The sequence below is a fragment of the Muscardinus avellanarius genome (genome assembly GCF_963383645.1).
Source record: "Muscardinus avellanarius genome assembly, chromosome: 2".
Lineage (NCBI taxonomy): Eukaryota > Metazoa > Chordata > Mammalia > Rodentia > Gliridae > Muscardinus > Muscardinus avellanarius.
The window spans coordinates 190,000,189-190,020,045 of record NC_137787.1 but is presented as its reverse complement, the minus strand read 5'-3'; the positions used below and the strand labels follow the sequence as shown (position 1 = coordinate 190,020,045).

The following is a 19,857-nucleotide window of genomic DNA, read 5'->3' as shown; positions in this document are numbered from 1 at the left end:
TCAGTAAGTGCCCTGTGTTTGTATCTGGTTGCAACTCTGTCAATGGCCTAACTCCCCACTGCCCTGGTTCCATACCCTGCCGGCTCCAGGCGCCCAGCTGATGTGTGTCCGCACGGCTTCTCTGGAGGCATTCCCCACGGCACATCTCTTCCGCTCGGGTCTGACTCCTGTCCTGTGGATGATTGTCTGTCTGTAAGCCACTTTGTCTTGGTGTGTTTGTGGGATCTGCTTCTGCACAATACGTTTTCCTATTGTGATTTTTAACAGTGTCATCGTAAGTAAACTTATATTTATGTTTTAAGAAAAGCTTGAAAGTTTAATTGTAACAGAGGTTTGTTTCTCTTATCCATAATTCTGTTTCCATAGCAATGAAATAGAGATAAATAGACTTTCAACCTGAGTGTGAAGATTTGCTTTTTATGTTCACATCCTCCTCTTCTGGAGAGACTTGGGAAATTTCTAGAATTATGTATTATGTTAAGAAATAAAAGTGTGCATTTGCTTTTAAAAAAAGGAGCAAACTTCGATGATTTTGTACTTTCCTCCTATAGATATTTTCTATTAATTGAAATGTGCAGTGTTTAAAGTTCTCTAATCTTAACTCTTAATTTTATCACAACAGTAATTTTTGTGTTTGAGGGTTTTTTTGAGTGCCAGATGCAAATATATACACGGTGCCTTTATACTCACAGCGTCTTCTACCTTGACTCACTCTCTTTGACTTCGTCCCATGAAGATGGGCAAGCAGTGTGTTTTATACAACAGCAACAAAAAATACTGCCAAGGCGAGCTTCACGCCCACCTCGCAGTCCTGCCAGCTTACACCACAGGACGGCTCCTGGAAATGCTGCGCCAAGTAGAATAAAAGGCCTAGAGCTTAAAACGGTGAACGTGGGACGCTGAAGATGTCTGTCCTGACAAAATATTTTAGAATTGGGTTTTGTGAGAAAATGGTTCATTTTTTTTCCAGCGAGTATAAATTTAACTTTCTCAAGGAGAAATCCTCCGACTTCATTAGCCCCTGTATATATTTGCATATATAACAAGGACTGCCTTAAAAATAGATGGGTGGAGGAAGCCGGGAGTGGAGATGGTGTCCCTCCGTTCCACGTGCTGTCTGGAGAGACACCCTGCTTTATACAAAAATTGCCCAGTGGTCCCTGCTGCATGCAAGAAAGATCACGAATCATAATGTGAACACTGTCCGTGCCTGCCATCCGTGGGGGTCCGGTTATGTGAACACGGTGCCTCCCTCTTGTCACCTGGAAATCGCCCGGCAGCATGCTGTCCACGATAGTCCATGCATGCCCCTTCCCTACACACAGTAACGCAGCGGGCGGCACGGTGGCACCGGGACCGGGGCAGGTGTCCTTCCCGCACGGTCTCGTTCCCCGTCCGCTCCGGTGATGGACACGGTGGGGAGTCAGCTCTCCGATTGCTAACCCAGATCACTCTTCTCTCTCTCTACTTGACCGCTGACAAGTTTAACAAGGTGTGTGGCTCCTCTCCTTCCTGCTTGGGTGAGAAGAAAGGCGTTAAATCTGCCTCATGTAACCCCCTCCTAGCGCATGTATGTCCTGTTTCTTTTAGTGCATTTTTTTAATTTGGAGAAAAATGGGGTTTCTTTCCTTTTTCATAATATAGAATCCAGAAAGATTCACAGTGTTTTGGCAATTGTCAAAACACTAATTCTTTTTTTTTTTTTTAAGTGAGCTTAAAAAAAAAAAAAAAAAGTCGAGCCTGTCCGGTACTTTGTAAAAATGATGTCTCCGCTCTGGCTGGGGCTCGCTCCTCGTCGGCAGGCGCTTTGCTGTGGGCTGTTTTGTGTCCGGCCGCCGGGCTGGACTCCGGCCGTGCATGCGTGGCTCCTCGCCTGGCTTCACTAACGCTCCCCTCTCACCGCGGTGTAACCCGTGTAACGTTGGCTTCTATCCCATTTCACTCCTGTTGCAGGAACCAGGAGGGGTTGGGACCCATAGTTCATGACCGAAAGTCTCAGACATTGCCTGTTTCCCGTAACAGAACAGGGATGATGCATGCCAGATTGCAGCAGCTGGGCAGCCTGGATAACTCTGTCACTTTTAACCACAGTAAGTCCCATGACATCCATCATAACAGCCGGCATCTCTCCGCCATCTCACAGGGGAAAGCCCCGCCACACCACTCCACGTCACCAACGTGGTTTTCCTTCCAGCTCAAAGCAAGTAGGACGAAGAGCTCATGGCACGCGTGCCCGTGTTGGAGGAGTCCTCGGCATCGGGCAGTCATGCGGGCACGGTCAACTACAACACCCGTGCTAAAGAGCCGGGCGCTTTGCCCCGTTCCCGAACAAAAGCGGGCAAGTTCTACAGCCTAACCTTCAGGTTCACACTCGCTGCCTGTGGCCAGTCTGCTGCCGATGCTCCCCCTGCGCCTCCTGGGGACGTCTGGGGCGCAGTCCCTCGGTTCCCCTGATTGCGTGCTGTAATGGATCAGGCGTCCACGTTCTGACATTCCGGTTCTGAATGAATGTTAATGTGTTCACCGCTGGGAAAACATGAAACCTGTGAATCGATTTGTGAGGGTGTGGAAAAGCGACCAATAACAAAGTGACTTTTTCTGTGTTTTCAGTGTAAGAAAGATATCAAGTGTGCTTGGAATTTCTGTAGACAATGGTAAGATGTCGTGAGGTTGAAGTCTGCTTACGAGGCCGCTTCCCTGCAAACCCAGACCTTTTGTTCATCTTGCCTTCTTAACTTTGGGGCTTTTCTAACTTCATGGTAGAGATTCTGCCAAAACGGGGGAGCATATTTTTAACATTTTATCAGTCATGAGGGGGCGTGGCATCATGTGCTGCTTCTAGAAACTTCCATGTCTCATTGACTTCAGGGATCCTTAAAGCAGAAGACCTAATATGTCAGCCGCCCAGCTCATGAGAAATTAATGTGATCATGTATAATAAGTCCCATTTCTATTAGTGCTGTGTTCTCTGAATATTTCCATCCCTTCTCCAAGCATGACCTAGCTAGTTACTGTTTTATCTCAGTGATTGTTCTCAGTCCAAGTACTCTTTAATATATAATTATTAATCTCTCTTCCCATCATTTCTAATCATAAGAATTCCATTCATGTGATTTTCATCTCTTCTTTAATATAAGCTAAGAGTAAAGACATTATTCCCATCACCTTGTATTGATTCTAATTCAAAGTAAGACAACTGAAGAATTAAAATACTACAACTTCCATGCTCCCGACCCGACCGAGCTATAAATAACGACTAGAGCCCGCTATAAGATTCTAGGCTTACGTTAAATCAATATTGTGCCCATCTGCCGTATACTCAGCTGATAGCCTTAAGTGCTAGTTCTAAGCTCTACGCTTAGCTGTGGAATGCACATTTCATGACACATTTAAGATTATAATATTTGATTTTTAAACCTCCATCTGTTGGGGCTTTTTCTAGCCTTGCAAATGAGAGTTTGAAACAGTCAGGAGGTTTTTTGTTTTTTTTTTTTAGTTCATTTCCTGTTTAGCAACAGAAATTCAATCCTCAGTGATCTCCTACACCCCCTTTGCCCTGATAATTTATATAACACAGAAACATAGTCACTGCCAGTTGAAATAAATGCTTAAACACAGAAGCATCTTATTAATCCTAAACAGACCAAGGTCCCACTTCCAAAGACGATCACTTGTGAAACACCGAAAACAAACAAAACTTAAATGATCAGGAAGGGATGATCTTAACCCCCTGGGCGGGGCAGGAGCTCCTGCGCTGCAGACGGGTTCCCGGAGTGGAGGGAGAGACAGCTGGCGCGGCTGTCCGCGAGGCCCACTTCCAGCCTGTCTTCCTGCTGCCCGTAGAGAAGCCCGGCCTCCCGCCTCCCCTGCCTCCACCTTGGTCTCTGTTCTTCTTCTATGCCAGGAAAGAGTTTGGCACCGATTCTTAGCCTACACCCATGCTTCCACAACCCCTCCTCGTCGCAGTCGGTCTGATGTCTCCCAAGTTGCTTGTCTCCTCCTAGGACTCAGTTCCCTTGGCATCCCCAGCGCTGGTCAGGCGCTTGGGAAGCGTCACCCTTTCCCACTAGTAATTCTTTGAGCTCCGAATGATCAACTCTGCCAGAAACCACCGAGAAGGGCATGCGTACTCTATTTATGTATGCATGCAGATGTGAACATGAATATGTATATATGCATAATTGATTGTTTGCATCTACCCAGGTGTTTTATTGGAAATTTGTGGTTATATAAATGTTTCTTAAAGTCCTTATATAGCCATAAATACAGTACCTTCTGTTGGGCCAACCAATATGACATAGATATAATATCTGAGAGTCCTAGAGTTTAACATGAATTTATTTCAGAAAAGAATGAAAATAGAGTCTCTGTACATCTATACAATATTCCTCTTTCTGCCAGAGTAGGGAAGGCTTTGTCAGACCCCAGTGTGGCCAGCAGGGGGCAGTAGAGTCCTGTGAGAAAGCTCGTCCTCTGTGGGTTTGGCCATCTGTGGCAGCCCTGGCTTCCCAACACCCACTGAGAGTAACGCATGGAAAAAGAAACCATATGTATGGTATCTCCAGCAGGAATTTAAATTATTCTTTCACTCAGGTAAGAAATTGTGAAAATGGCAGATCCCACAGTGGCCAAAGAGTCTAAACTATTAGAAAAAATACTCTTAAAAACCATCATCCAGGTGTAAATCTTTAGATTGGCTCGATATCTATTTGGTTAGTGTAAGTTTTACTCTTTGTATACCAATAGAAGAGATTCACGTCAAAGGACAAGTTGGGAGTAATAGTTACATATAAATATATAAGACCCAAGTGGGCAGAGGACCAAATGAAAAGGTGCTTGTAAGTAAGTAATTCATTTACAAGTTATAGATATATATTTACAAGTATATATGTTTACATATATACATAATGTTTATATAGAACGCTTTGTCTTTACGTTGATGTTGTGTGTTCTAGAAATATTTTAAATTTGTTTGCAGGATAATTCATACTTTCTGCTGATCTGATAGGGAAAGCCACATTTTCTTGATTCTGAGATTTTTTTGCACATTTTCTAGCATATCGGAAGTAGGGCTATGATATCGTTAAGATTTTAAATGTCTCCTGAAGCCTGTGTGTTGGCATGCAGCCCGGCTGAGAGGCAGGACATGGCTAGAGAGGTGGGTCCCAGCAGGGGCATGGCCACATCTTTCTTCCCTTTCTGCCTCTCCTTCCTTCTCCCCACCCTGTGTTTTCCCACCTGGCCATGCTTTAAAGCCCTAGGGCGCCAAGCCCAACCGGGGCTTCTGCCCTGCCTGATGTTACATCAGTGAGCAGGGAGGGGAGTTCATAGGTGTAGTAAGTGTTAAACTGAGAAATACAGGTAGCATTCACTTGTAAAAAGGAGTCAGGCTAATTAAATCTAAATCTAGCAAGTGACATATGGGAGGGACCATCTCATTTTGGGGCCCGGAGAAGTCAAAATATTTTGAGAATTTACAGTAAGTTTTTCATCCGAGGGACAATAGAATCAAGGTGTGTAACTTGGAGCAGGGAAGCCTAAACACTCTAAAGCAGCTCAGGGCACTCATGCCAAAGATGGCCTATGGATGGAGAGGCCCTGCCCCCCAGTTCCTCTGGTCCATTCTCCAGGGCACTGCTGCCCCCTAGTGGAAATCAGTATGGTTCACACCACACTCCTTACTTGTCTGGGTCTGAATTTTCTTCCAAAAAGTTGCTGGCCATGACTGATGGAATTTCTCTGTTTCTTAAGGCCGTTTTCTTGGGTTTGCTAATTTATCTTCATTTACTATGTTAGTCTCAAGCATGGTGAGTGTTAATAATGAAAATCCTCCCCCGTGCACAGCTTTCTGCTCTAGGCTTTGAGACATGATATCTCCAGGGCCAGTGATCTGGAAGATTTCTGTATATCCATTTATATTTAGGGAATGTCAAAAATAACACTAACTCAGGAATCCTGCTGAGTTTTGAGAGGGGACAATTTAAGGAGAAATCAAAGCAAGACATATAGCTAGAGAGACTCTTAGATTCTCAGATGGTTTAAAGGCTGGTTTCTGTATTTATTTGACTCTTGCTTAAGAGATTGGACAGATGGCATTGTGACATATGGGTTACATAAGACCTTAAAGAAGTTTTGTCTCCATATATGCATACATACACAATTATACGAATAACTTAATGTTTTGACTTTTTCGTCCTTGTGGCCAAAGTACCGGGCAAGCACAGGGAACGTGAAGAAAGATGTATTGTCTCAAGGTTTTGGAGATTTCAGTAGTTTCAGTTCATGGTTGGCCAGTTCCAAAGCAGAAACTGCTGGTCAGCAGGACCTCAGGACATGGTGGAGGAGGAAAAGCCGCTCTCACCTCCTGGTGGCCAGGAAGGGGAGAGGGAGGGAGGGGAGAAAGTAAGAGCACAAGAGCATGCAGAGACGTTAATAATCCTCAAGGCCGTGTTCCCAGTGCCCAGCTCCTGCAGGTGCGCCCCACCGGGAACCCAGCTGCAGTGCCTAACACACAAGGTTTGGAGGACATTTAAATCTAAACTGCAACAGTCAGCATAGCACAGAGGCTAGATGAGTTTTAAAACAGCTCTTGCCAGATTCTGGTTCTTGAATTATTCTAGGCTTTGGGCCAGAAGGAGATAAATTATGTAGCCATTTCTCTGTGTATAAGCCATCTCATTTATAATGGTCACCTGTATACACTTAATCAATAGATTTTCTAGAAGGAGGAAAATATAGTTCTGTGCAGAGAAAGAATGTAACATAATCACCAAAGCGGGTTTCTTGTTAAAATTAAACCCAGATTAAAATTGACTTGGAGTGGACGGCAGCCCTGCCTCAAGGGTCCCTCTGGCCTTCGTGAGCATTTTGGTTGGTCTAACAGCAGGTGTGTTGGCCCCGCTCCCTGTGGTCAGTTATCACTTCACCAGAAATCCTCATTCTCTCTTCCTTTCACTGTCTCTGTCTCCTACCAAACCTCGCCAAATGAAGGCAGTGCAGTTATTAATGCCCCACATCTCTCTATCTTTCCTATCTCCGGAAGATTTCTCGCCCAAAAAGAAACAGGACTAGCATGGTCCAGATGGATTCCCTGTCCTCACTGCAGAGAGACTTTAGCTGGGTCACCAAGGAGGTCATGAGATCCACAAACCCCAAACTTCAGAACCACCTTTTTCAAAGCAAAGCTGCATCAAAGCTTATAATGGTGCTTGTATCATATTTTCAAAAGCACTTACATAGATTTATTTTTTTAAATATTTTTAGACCTTTAAAAAACATTCTAACATTTACTTAAGTCAGAATGACATCATGCTAGGTTTTTTCTAAAAATAATATGTACTACTATATAATTTTTTCTAATAATAATATTATTGATAATAAATATACTATGACCTGGATAAGGAAATTGAAGTGTAACTTCTGGTTTTTTCCTGTTACTGGTTTCAAGGAAATTCCTCAGGTTTTTCTCTACTTAATTTTCCTGATCTGTAAACAAAATGTCCTTCTCTCTGGAGTATTAAGAAAGTTACCAGTTAATCTATATTGATTCATTTTCATTCCTTGGAGAAAGACATTACGTTGTGTTTTATTACATTGCCATCTTTCTTTATGATCTAGATCAGTATTACAACATCTTTGCATCCCTATATATATTTCTGCTAATGCATACCATTTCATAATTTAATATCTCAAACTGTGTCAAACTGCATTTATACCAGTACTAAGTTGATTTTGCAGCCACTGTAGAAGATATCAGTTTGTATTTAAATTATGTATAATTGAGCTCAATGGACATGACACCTTCTTAAGTCCTCTCCTTTTCTTAGACGTTTCTTTCAGACATATTGGCTTCTGTGCTTTGTATTAAAGCAAGTAGAAAACTCTGCGTGGTACAGTCAACTCTTGATTATCATTTATGAATCTAGCTAAATAACACAAATCTTGATATTATTGACTTAGCACTTTTATAGTGTACTAGGCACCATTCTAAAAGCTTCACAAATATCAGCCAGTTTAATCCTCACCATAGCCCATCAGAGTAGCTCCCCTTATTATTTTTCTTCTACAGATAAAATCGAAGTCTAAAGGGGCCAAAGAACTTGCCCAGGGTCACACAGCAAGCGGGCGCGGAGTTGGATTCTGATCACAGCTCACTTTCTCAGCCACCCGTGCTGAGCTAGGCTGCTGCCTCTGTCCACACGGGAAGCTTGGCAGACCTCGCCCTCCCTCGACCCTGTTACCACAGCACAGTCGAATGGCTGAGTTAACTGTCTCCTCCCTTGGAGCAAGTCCTAGCTCGCTGTTTACTACCCATATGACTTTAGAAAAGCTGTGTAGCCTTTCTGTGCCTCTAGTCCCTTATCTGAAAATTTTTTAAAAGTTGAATGATGTACATACATCCTAGGGCTGTTGAAGAATTAAATTAGATAATACACGTCAAGTTCCTAAACGCTCAGCTTGGCACACAGCAAGCTCCCAGTAAGTGTTTGCTATTGTCATTGCCCTTGCAGAGATGGAAAAGACTTGTAATTAAATGGAAACATTAATAATACCCCCCTTAAAAAAAAGGTGAACGGGAAGACATGGCACCAGAAGGGGGCCTCTATAAATAATCAAAAGTTGACTGTGCCTCGCCCGCCCCGCCAGCCTTGCGTGTGAGCTGCCGGCCAGTAATCTCGCCTTATACTTCTCGCAGGCTACGGCCACTCGGATGCAGACGTCCTGCACCAGTCCCTGCTGGAAGCCAACATCGCCACGGAGGTGTGCCTCACCGCTCTGGACACGCTCTCTCTCTTTACGCTGGCATTTAAGGTTCGTATGCAATAGCGTTTCAGGACAGAGTGTTACCTGTGAAATCCATTTGCCATTTCAACTCAGCCAGCACAAACATGTGGCCAGCAAGTGTTTTTGCTACTGGAAGGCAATCGCTTAATCCTTAAATACCTTTAATGGAAACATTCCGCAGCGGAGGGCTTGAATTCCCTGAAATATAATCAAGATTAACTGGCCCATGTGTGCCGCATGCTTGGAAAGGGTGGAGAGAGTCTCCGGAGAGAGTTAACTCCTGGCTAGAAGAAAGCATTTATCAAAGTAACGCAGCTTTGCTAAACCTCCAGATGATAAATATGGGAACCTAATCCGGCATTTCTGCCCCAGATGTCTTTAAACATCCACATGTTATAGCGATGAAGATCAGATGTTTATAGAGGAGCAATAAATACAAACTCATTCACCTTAAGTTTTTATTATTAAATTAAATGATCAACATATTTCAGGAATAGGAAATGGAAGGTTTTTGTTTTTAGTACTGGGGGTTGAACACGGGGGGATTCTACCTCTGAGCTACACCCCAGACCTATTTTTTATTTGGAAGCAAGCTCTCACCAAGTTGCTGAGGCTGGCTTTGAACCTGTGCTCCTTCTGTCTCACAGGTCAGCTGTCTCAGCCTCCCAAGTTACTGGGATTGCAAGTGTGCACCACCACGCCTGGCAGATATTTTGTCTTGTTTTTAAGTTTAGCAAGTAATATTTGAGTTGTTGAAGATGGCTCCCATGGTTTGTTTGTAGAAAGATAGGACATGCCATTTTTGCTAAGCAGTTGCTTCCATTTCTAGCACAGAAAAGGGAAATAAAGGTAGTGTCAGTACATTGTGAATACCACAACAGTGTGTTGAGTTGCAAGGAAATTTGGGAAATATAACCAAAGTTATTCTATGCTTTACTTATCTCTACTACTTATAAAGCACATTTCTTTACTTTGGAAAGTAAAAATAGGTACCTCACTGTCGCTTTATTGTAATATACCTGTATTCATCTTAGCAGCCATGCTACTGGTCCTCCACGAAATGTCATTTCTAGGAACCCAATTGGGAGAAGCGGAAGCATCACTCCTCCTGGGACGGGTTGAGGCAGGGGCGGGGAGTAGCTCTAAAAGTGTGATCTCGAGCCCGGTGTAGAGGTGCATGCCTGAAAACCCAGTACTTGGGAGGCTGAGAAGAGAATCACAGGTTCGAGGCCGGCCTCAACGATTTGGCAAGGCCCTCAGCAACTTAGTGAGTGCTGAGGGTATAGCTCAGAGATCAAATGCCCTGGATTCAGTCCCCAGCAACACACACACACACACACACACACACACACACACACACACCCCACTGTGGTCTCTACACTGGCAGCAGCTGCAGCCTCTGAGGACTTGTTAGAAGTATAAATTCTCAGCTGGGTGTGGTGGTGCACACCTGTAGTCCCAGTACTTGGGAGACTGACAAGAAGACTGCCTATTTGAGGCAAGTGGGCAGTAGTTCGGTGAGATCCTCTTTCCAAATTAAAAATAAATAAAGTGGGTTAGGGTTCAGCTTAGTGGTAGAGTAACCCCTGGGTTCAATCCAGAGTACTACAAAATAAAAGAAAGGATGAAAGAAAGAGAGGAAAAGAAAAGAAACATAAGCCCTCAGTCTTCATCCCAGACCCACTGAATCAGAAACTCTGGGCATGAGACCCACACCACACAGTTGAGGACCATGGCTCTCCTAGAACCATTGAAGAGGCTCAGGAAGCTCTGTCTCTTTTCTTTTGGATGGTTTTAGCTTAAAATCTTATGTTGTTAGGCAGTAAAGATTCTGAATGTGGATGTGTGTCTCCTGATAAGCACCAGTCCTTTAGTTCAGAACAGTGGTGGAACACGTCCCTGTCTCTGCCTGGGCCCCACCTTGTAAACAAGCAGGAAGCCCCCACGGTCACGGCTGGCATGGAGACTTGTGGGTAGGAAGGGCCCGGGCAACACAAGTGCATCATGGGTATCACCAAAAAAAAAAAACAGTGACAACTCCGTACGGACTTCCTGCAGTTCTTGTCCAGCATTCTGTTGCTTGCTTAATATTCAAGGAAGTATTAGTCAGGTCCAGTGTCTGGCGGTCACCTAGGCTACTGAGGAAGAAATGGCCTCCAGTGGTTCCTCCTGAAAGGTGATCATGGCATTTATGGGCTGAACAAATACCTTTGGGGGGAAAATGCTTTGTGTCCCAGGGCTACTCAGAGTGCTCATCTGTAAGACTAGAAAAGTAGCATCTCCCTTGCTGGGCTGTTGTGAACTGAGCGAGATGATTCCTGAAAGGGCTTTCCCCCGTTGCTGGTATATTCGAGGCTCAGTGAACGGGGAGCCTGAGTACAAATACATCATGGCTCTAAGTCCCAGCTCCGCCATAAGGATGGGTCTGCATGACACCACCTAGACCCAGTTTCCTTCCTTGGAACATGGAGATTATATCTACACTGTAAGGTCGAGGTTTGATGTAGAATTTCCAGAAACATCCTCCCAGGGCCAGAACATAGCAGAAGGTCAAGTCTTCCCTGGCTCCTCCTCCCTGTCCTATGGTGAAGGGCCTGATTCCTAGATGTCCAGAGAAGTTTGAGCTGTTCAGCTCAGGCAATCTCTGACAGCATCCGTACCCCCTGTATGCAAAAGTGTCCACTGTGTAAAGCACGCCGCGCCCCTCAAGAGCGGGAGGCCGAGCAAGGGTCTGGTGAAACTTGTGACATCACCAGATATTACGCCAAGTGGCCATCAGCCTCTCCTGGTCAGGCATTCATGTCCCAGAGCCACCAGGATCTTCCTCTGCACAAACTCCTCAGCTGAACCTCAGCTGCAGCATCTCAGAAGGCTTATGAAACTGGATTACCTGACACAGTGCCTGGCAAGAAAACCGCTTCAGTAGAGCCCTCAGGTGGAGCCCTGACATCATGGCACTAACGTGACCATGTCGCATAAATTGCCAGGGATAATCCAGAAATCAAGTTCTTTATTGTTGTTGATGGGGTTTTGTTTTTTCCTTTGGTGGTACTGGGGGTGGAACCCAGGTGCTTTCTACCTCCAGGCTACACTCCCAGACCTATTTTATATTTTATTTGGAAACAGGGTCTCACTAAGTTGCCGAGAGCCTCACTAAGTAGCTGAGGCTGGCTTTGAACCTGTGCGATCCTCCTGTCTCAGCCTCCCAAGCGAGGGGATTACAAGTGTGTGCCACCACGCCCAGCTGAAATCAAGTTCTTTGTTTTTGTTTGTTTGTTTTGTGGTACTGTGATTCCTGGAAACCCTTCTACCTCCGGGCTACACTCCCAGACCTATTTTATTTTTTTTATTTGGATTGTGTTTGAAAAGATGTGCGCCATGAATTCTGGCCGCTGTTGCCATTGTCAGCTTCCCGTTGTTTATCTTCACACGGTCCTGCCGGACAGATTTCATTAGCCCCACTTGACACAAGAAGAAAGCAAGGCCCAGACAGGTTAGGAAAAGTCCCCAAGATCGCTACACATCTGGCCTGTCCAAAGACCTTGTTCTCCACTGTGTGTGTGTGTGTGTGTGTGTGTGTGTGTGTGTGTGTGTGTGTGTGTATGTGTAAGACAGAGAGAGAGACATTAGCCGAGTAAAGTGAATGGTACAATATTTGAATGCTCTCTCGTACAGAGGAAAAAAGAAGAAAATTACCCAGCACTGATCAGCTGCCAGATGCAAAGCGGCTCTCCACCGAGGTTATCTCCCTGAATACCTAAGAGGGTGCGCTGTAAACTGAAGTGGTTACGTGTAGAAAAATAGGGATTTTTTTTTGAGATCTGACAATATCAATTTTGAACACAATCTCAAACCAATGCAGACCTTTATGTGTTTGTAATGTGGATGCGAAGGTTTGCGTTCAGCAGTCACCTTCGATGCCTTTTCTTGATTTGAGCTGCTCGAGAAGAGCTGACACATAACCGGAAGGAGCAGCAGGAGACTAGAGCGGCCCCGTGGAGACCTGGGGCCTCGCAGGGCTGTTGTGGCCTGGCTACGCCATCCGAGTGGCCTGCGGCTTGCACGAGGTTCAGGTCATCATGGTGACCAGCAGGACTCTGCCACAGAGACAGCCCTTCTCCAACCTGAGTGCCTTATCGGTTATTTTTAATACCTAAATAGTAGGAAGTGTCATGTGTCTGGGAAAGACTTAACTGTCCCAGATGACTTTGTTCTACATATTTCCAAGGTTTAAGTTTGTCTTCCTCCATCTTCCTGGATCTTTAGGCATTACTAATATTGATCATTTATTTCCTGAATAAAGCCTGTTTCCTGGGTTAAATACCATATAGGACTGTGTTACAGCATTCACCACAGTTTCTGAAAAATTAAGTCTCCACTTCGGTGCTAGAAATAAGGCGTGCCTTTATATTATTCTGTTGTCTTATTTAATTTCCTAGTTGAAAAATTTTCACCTTTATTAAGAGTCTAAATGAAACAGGCTTCATCGTTATCAGTGGTTATTTCTGAGTGGAGAAGTGAATGGAGATTTGGGGGGTTTCCCTCCTGTGAGCCTTTCTGAATGTTCAGAGATTTGTTTGTATTTAATGTCTATTACCAATTAGTGAGAAAGCAACAGAAAGACACAGAGAAAAAGAGGGAGGAATGTTTATTGGAAAATGAAGGAAGGTAGGTGGTAAACTGGGGTGTATCCAAGATAAAGTTTATTCACCCCTCTAGATGAGGGATTATTTACATCATAATCTAAATGAAAAAAATGTTTTGGCAGTACTGGGGATAGAACCCAGGGGATTCTACCTCCAAGTTACACCCTCAGCCCTATTTTTTATTCTTTATTTTGAAACAGGGTCTCACTGAGTTGCAAAGGTCCTCACTACAGAGCTGAGGCTGTCCACGAACCGCGATCCTCCTATCTCAGCCTCCCAAATTCTGGGATTACAAATGTGCACCACCACACCCAGCTTCTAAATGAATTTTGGCAGCTGATCAGTGCTGGATAATTTTCTTCTTTTTTCTCCCATATGAGAGATCATTCAAATATTGTGCCCTTTACTCGGCTAATGTCTCTCTCTGTCTTACACACACACACACACACACACACACACACACACACACACACAGTCTTAGTGGAGAACAAGGTCTTTGGACAGGCCAGATGTGTAGCTGAGGAAAATGAACCTCACTTTATATTCACTCAAACTTTAATCCAGACCTTTAATCTAACCATAATTAGGGAAGAAAATGCATTGTGAAAAAACATGGCTTCAATACTCCTTGCTCTGCCTCCTAGGAAGAGTGTGGACCACAGACCAAAGCGCCTCAGCAGTGCATAAGCAGATAAGCAGTTCCCCAAGCACTGGAGGGGGAGGGGAGAGAGACAGAGAGAGACAGAGAGCGTGAGAGCTGCCCACAGTGGAGAATGAATGAGATTTATTCACATCTTCTGCTGTTTAAACGCCTCCTCTTTCCCATGATGCAACTCAGTAGGGCACTTCAGTATTTCACAATGGAGAGGGCACTGTGAATGTCAGGTGTCCTGTCATCTGCAGGACATCTGTACTTACTGGACCTTAAAAACAAAACAAAACTTCTTCTATGAGTCAGATTTCTTTGAGTCATAATTTTCCTCCAACAATAAGATGAAGTAAATCGTGCTTTGAAACTATGACTCTGGCTGTAATTTTCTATGTACCAAGAGTATTCAGACACTAATTATCTTTGTTTATTTGGACGAAATGTAAATTTAGTTTGAGGTGCCAGTCTCTTGACTTTTTTTGACAATCACTTTTGCCTACTTGTGCAAAATGCATGCATGTACCTTCCCAAACACGTTTGTTCAGGCAGCTTTGTCCTTTTTGGAGGTCATGGTCTTTGGTGTCACATGTGTTTGGATATGAATCTCCATGCTGGCTTCTTGCTACTTCTTATTAACCTGCAGCTACTGTGTGTTCAGAAATAGATAGGAGTTTTAGCTAGCCAGTTTTCCAGAGTGTTGAATTAGTGTGAATTTTCTGCTAAGGTGAAGAAATTTTGAAGAATGATTAGAAGCAATTAATCGTGTTCCTCTTATTTTGTTTCATAAAACAAAATCCATAAAATGTAGCCGGACATGGTGGCACATGCCTGTAATACCAGAACTTGGAAGACTGAGACAGATAGATCACAAATTTAAGCCAATCTCAGCAACTTCGTAAGACCTCATTTCAAAACAGGGCTGAGAGTGTAGCTTAGAGGAAGAATACCTCTAGGTTCAATCTCCAGGTTAAAATATAATAATAATTTCATGAAATGTTGCAGTCCTACCAGCCACCTCTCATAGTCTAGACCACAGTGTGTGCCGGGCTCTTCCTACACTTGACCTCAATTCTTCATAGTAGCTGTGTGATGTAAGTTTTGGGTCAGTATTTTACAGCTGAGAACACTGAGGCTCAGTTCACCTGTACACGATAGGTGGCGCCTGATCCAGGCCTGGATATCTTCCCCCATACCAAACTGTCTTATTAGTCATAGCAGGATGTCTGTAAAGCCTGGCTGGGGGCACTTTTAGGAGAGGACCTGCTTCATGTTCTTTAGTATTTTTCTCATCCACTAATTAGTCGTAATGATGCTCCTGTTGGAATTAAGCTGTTGCAAATATCACCTCTGGATCAATTGCTGATGAATGTGAGCCAGAAGTGAGCAGCAGTGGCCCTGTGAACCATATTACAGTTTGAGGGTAGTTTATCTCCAAAGCGTAAGTTATCGATAGAGTCGTTTCTTCTGCAAGAGCATTCTGTGTTTTTCTAGAGAACTTGCAGCAGGGTTCAGCCGGATGCGGTGGCTCATGCTCTTGTCACTCCAGTACTTGGGAGGCTGAGACAGGAGGATTGCGGGTATGTGGCTAGCCACAGCTACGTAGTGAGGGCCTCCACAGTTTAGTGAGACCCTGTTTCAAAATAAAGAATAAAAAAAATAGAAGCTGGACATGGTGGTGCATGGCTGTAATCCCTGTACTGAGACAAGAGGATCACAGGTTCGAGGACAAGCTCAGCAAATAGTGAGACTCTCATCAACCTAGCAAGGCCTATTTCCGATAAGAAATAAAATATTGCTAGGGATGTAGTTTGAAGGTAAAATGCTTCTGGGTTTAATCCCCAATACAAAAAAAAATGATAATAATAGGGCTGGGGGTGTAGTTTGGAGGTAGAATGCCCCTGAATTCAATCCCCAGTACTGCAAAAAAAAAAAAAAGTAATTAAAAGTTATCTTAATGCTTGGAATAATTCCATCTTTGAGCCTGAGGCTGTATGAAATCTAGAGGTGCCCAGTGTGTCTCACTAACACTCTTGTCAATGTGCATTTAAGAACCAGCTCTTGGCTGACCACGGACATAACCCTCTCATGAAAAAAGTTTTCGACGTCTACCTGTGTTTTCTTCAAAAACATCAGTCTGAGACAGCTTTAAAGAATGTCTTCACTGCCTTAAGGTCACTAATTTACAAGGTAAGTGGCTTCGCGGGCGATGGTCGTTAACTGATGGTCCCTGCCTTCCTCTCCCCACCTGACATGAAGAGACTGCCACCAGACACTAACCTTGCTGTGCCGTGTCTGCGGCCTCCCGTTCCGTGCAGTTTCCCTCGACGTTCTACGAAGGGAGAGCGGACATGTGCGCCGCTTTGTGCTACGAGATCCTCAAGTGCTGTAACTCCAAGCTGAGCTCCATCAGGACCGAGGCCTCCCAGCTGCTCTACTTCCTGATGAGAAACAACTTCGACTACACCGGGAAGAAATCCTTCGTCCGGACACACTTGCAAGTGCGTGTGGCTTGGCTCTAGTGCAAAGTCACTCTTAGCGTCCCATCACTGAGACCAAAATGGGAAGAAAAAATGTATTTGGGTACATAGTTTTAGAAATTGCATTCCACCGTTAGCTGCCTTTGTTGTTCTGGCCCTGTATGGAAGCAGAACATCGTGGCGAAAGGGTGTAGCAGACGGAAGCTGCTCAGCTCCTAGCAGCTGGGAAACTGAGGGAGAGGAGGGAGGCAGGGACAAGAGAACCCCTTCCAGGGCACACCTCCAGAGACCTCCTTCCTCCAACTAGGTCCCACCTCCCGACAATCCATGATAGAGTCAGCCACCAGTGAGGTCAGAGCCCTCACGATCCAATCGCTACCTCGAAATCCCATCTCTGATCTTTGCTACACCGGGGACCCTGCTCTTAACGCCTCTGAGAGACACTCCAGAGCCAACCCGTGCCCAGCGGGATCCTGTTTTGCAAGAAAACTTTAGGTCTCATGTTTACCTTTTTGCCTCCTTATACATACTATAAGATATGACCCCAAAGTAGAAATTGAGAAGTCACGTTTATGGGCTTCAGGTATTTTGTGCTTTATACTATTAAGGTCCTGGCCCAGGATGTTTCTGTTGTTAACTTGGCATTTAAATATTATATCAGTATTGGACTAGCTGAAATTCTACCGAATCAAGAAGTATGTTTTGATGCTTGGTAGTAAAGTACAGATAGATGGGACACAGGAGACACGGTAGCCCCAGGCGGTCCTTTCCTGCCTCCCAGCTACTAACACATCTCTTCTCCCTCCAGAGTTAACACATCCTACATTCTGTATCTGAGAACCAGGATAGATACTGAGATCTGATCTGTCTTAGGTATTTTTGAAGACTCTTTTTCTGCAAGCAAAATAGTACTCCTTTCTCTCTCTCTGCATTTACTTTTTGAAGCAGTATCTATTGTCTGTATGCTAGGATTGATGGATACACAAACAGAACAGAGCCCTCTCCAGGCCTCACAGAGCATGCAGGCAGATGGAGGTCCCAGACACACCCAAAGCCCTCACACTCCAGTGGCCAGTGCTGCCGCAGAGGACGAGTGCGCACCGGGAGGAGGAGCCTCTGTCTGGGCCCCTGGGGACCAAGGCCCAGAAGGCGTGAAGGATGAGTGGGGTGACAGTTGCAGAGAAACGAGCATGTTCTAGGCTTTGGCATACCATAGGATTGTCCGCCTATCTGGGAAACAGGAGAAATTCCTCAGAGTGCAGTTTAGAATACGGGCCAAAGCAAACTGAGGAGGACTTACTGTTACATATCCAAATTTTGCCTCTTTGGAAGGATATTCTGCACTCCAGTGTTATAGATAAATCACGGGGACTTAGATCTTAGCCAAAGACCATCTTCAAATCTAGGACAGAGAGAGTGGTGTCCTGGAAGACACGGGGTTTAGACTGGAAAGAAGAAGTGTTTGAGTTGACTGTACTTAGCGATTGCGCATCTGTGGTATGATAAAGGGAAAGGAGGGACTTGTACGGGTGGCCGCCATGTTTGAGTGTGAAAAAGGGAGTCCTGGCAGTGCCATTCATAAACCCACGACAAGGCACATTCCCATTGCATGGTTGATGTACACATTGTCTAGTAAAATATGCAAAGGATACCCCACTTCTTGAATATTTAATACATAAAAGCTCAACCCCAAAACCTAGAAACCTTTTTTATTAGAGAAGGTAACGTATAAGTAACTATCCAAGAGATATGGGTTATCTATTTCTTATTCTTGTATACTCTCCTGGTGAGCACTTTCTTTAGCAAATTAAATCTTTGGAGAGCAGAATCACCTTCTGGAATAATTTTTGAAAGGGGAATGATTCAGACACCATTTCCCAGGCTGGAGCGATCCCTTCCAAAGCCTGCCCTGACACCATGCGGCCCTCAAGAGCGCAGAGCCCAGCCCAAGTGATCCCTGACGTGGACTGATGGCTCACATTCTGTGTCTCCCAGGTCATCATTTCTGTCAGCCAGCTGATCGCAGATGTTGTCGGGATCGGTGGAACCAGATTCCAGCAGTCCTTGTCTATCATCAATAACTGCGCCAACAGTGACCGGCTCATCAAGGTAGGTGGCCCGGCCCCTCTTAGCCTTGGCCTCCAAGCCGCTGCCTCAGCCTGTGACGTGCGTACGGACAGGCAGAAGATGGGTGAAAGCCTCGTGTCCTTCCTTCTCCTGCCCGTTTCTTAGCACACCAGCTTCTCCTCCGATGTGAAAGACTTGACCAAGAGGATCCGCACAGTCTTGATGGCCACGGCGCAGATGAAGGAACACGAGAACGACCCCGAGATGCTGGTGGACCTGCAGTATAGCCTGGCCAAGTCCTACGCCAGCACCCCGGAGCTCAGGAAGACGTGGCTGGACAGCATGGCCAGGATCCATGTCAAAAACGGGGACCTCTCTGAGGTGGGTGGTCCCGGAAGCCCCTTGATCTCAGCGTCTAAGAAAACCAGTTGTGCCTTGTCCAAAGAAGGCAGTTTTGAGCAAAAGGGTCCCATTAATTAAATAAGACCATTAAAACGATGGGATACTTTAAGCACATAATTTAAGTATTAGCCTCAGGGTAACTTCCTAGTTACCCAAGCATTTGATAATCTAAAACAGATTTCTATCACACACAGAAAAAAATCATTGTTTGAAAGGTCTTAAAAATACACATATTCAAGCCGGGCGTGGTGGCGCATGCTTGTAATCCCAGGGCTTGGGAGGCGGAGACAGAAGGATCTCGCAGGTTCGAAGCCAGCCTCAGCTGGCTTAAGAGACCCTGTTTCCAAATAAAATATAAGATAGGTCTGGGAGTGTAGCCCGGAGGTAGAAGGCCCCTGCGTTCCATCCCCAGTACCACCCCCCCAAAAAAATACACATATTCATGTGGCGTGGTGGCCCACACTTGTAACCCCAGCATTTGGGAGGCTGAGACAGGAGGATTGTTGTTCATGGACAGCCTCAGCTACTTAGTGAGGCCCTTTCCAACTCAGTGAGACCCTGTTTCAAAATAAAGAATATAAAATAGGGCTGGGGTGTAGCTTGGAAGTAGAAAGCTCCTGAGTTCCATCCCCAGTATCACAATATATGTGTGTGTGTGTGTATATATATACATATATGTAAATATATATACATATATATACACACATACATACACATATATATTCATATAGTTGCCTGCTATATATTTTGAAGTACATACCAGTTTCTGCATCAGAACTCCTCTGTAGTGCTAGAATTTTTATTTTTAGGTGCTGAGGAATGGACCTAGGTC

General features: G+C 44.8%; 1 protein-coding gene across 10 annotated transcripts in view; it reads left to right on the top strand.

Annotated features, from left to right (window-relative positions):
• The window catches only part of DOCK9 (dedicator of cytokinesis 9), a gene marked incomplete at both ends in the record, with an annotated part of 303,105 nt that overhangs the window by 249,781 nt on the left and 33,467 nt on the right, over positions 1–19,857 (top strand). For 6 of the 10 annotated variants that reach the window (XM_080690193.1, XM_080690201.1, XM_080690194.1 and 3 more), the window contains 6 exons: positions 1,954–2,090; positions 8,696–8,811; positions 16,129–16,266; positions 16,395–16,577; positions 18,552–18,665; positions 18,789–19,004. In XM_080690193.1, the coding sequence (XP_080546319.1) occupies positions 1,954–2,090; positions 8,696–8,811; positions 16,129–16,266; positions 16,395–16,577; positions 18,552–18,665; positions 18,789–19,004 (904 nt within the window). Of the gene's footprint in view, positions 1–1,953; positions 2,091–2,610; positions 2,655–8,695; positions 8,812–16,128; positions 16,267–16,394; positions 16,578–18,551; positions 18,666–18,788; positions 19,005–19,857 lie in introns of all 10 variants that reach the window. The other 4 variants (XM_080690198.1, XM_080690200.1, XM_080690199.1 and 1 more) reach the window with 2 other exon arrangements.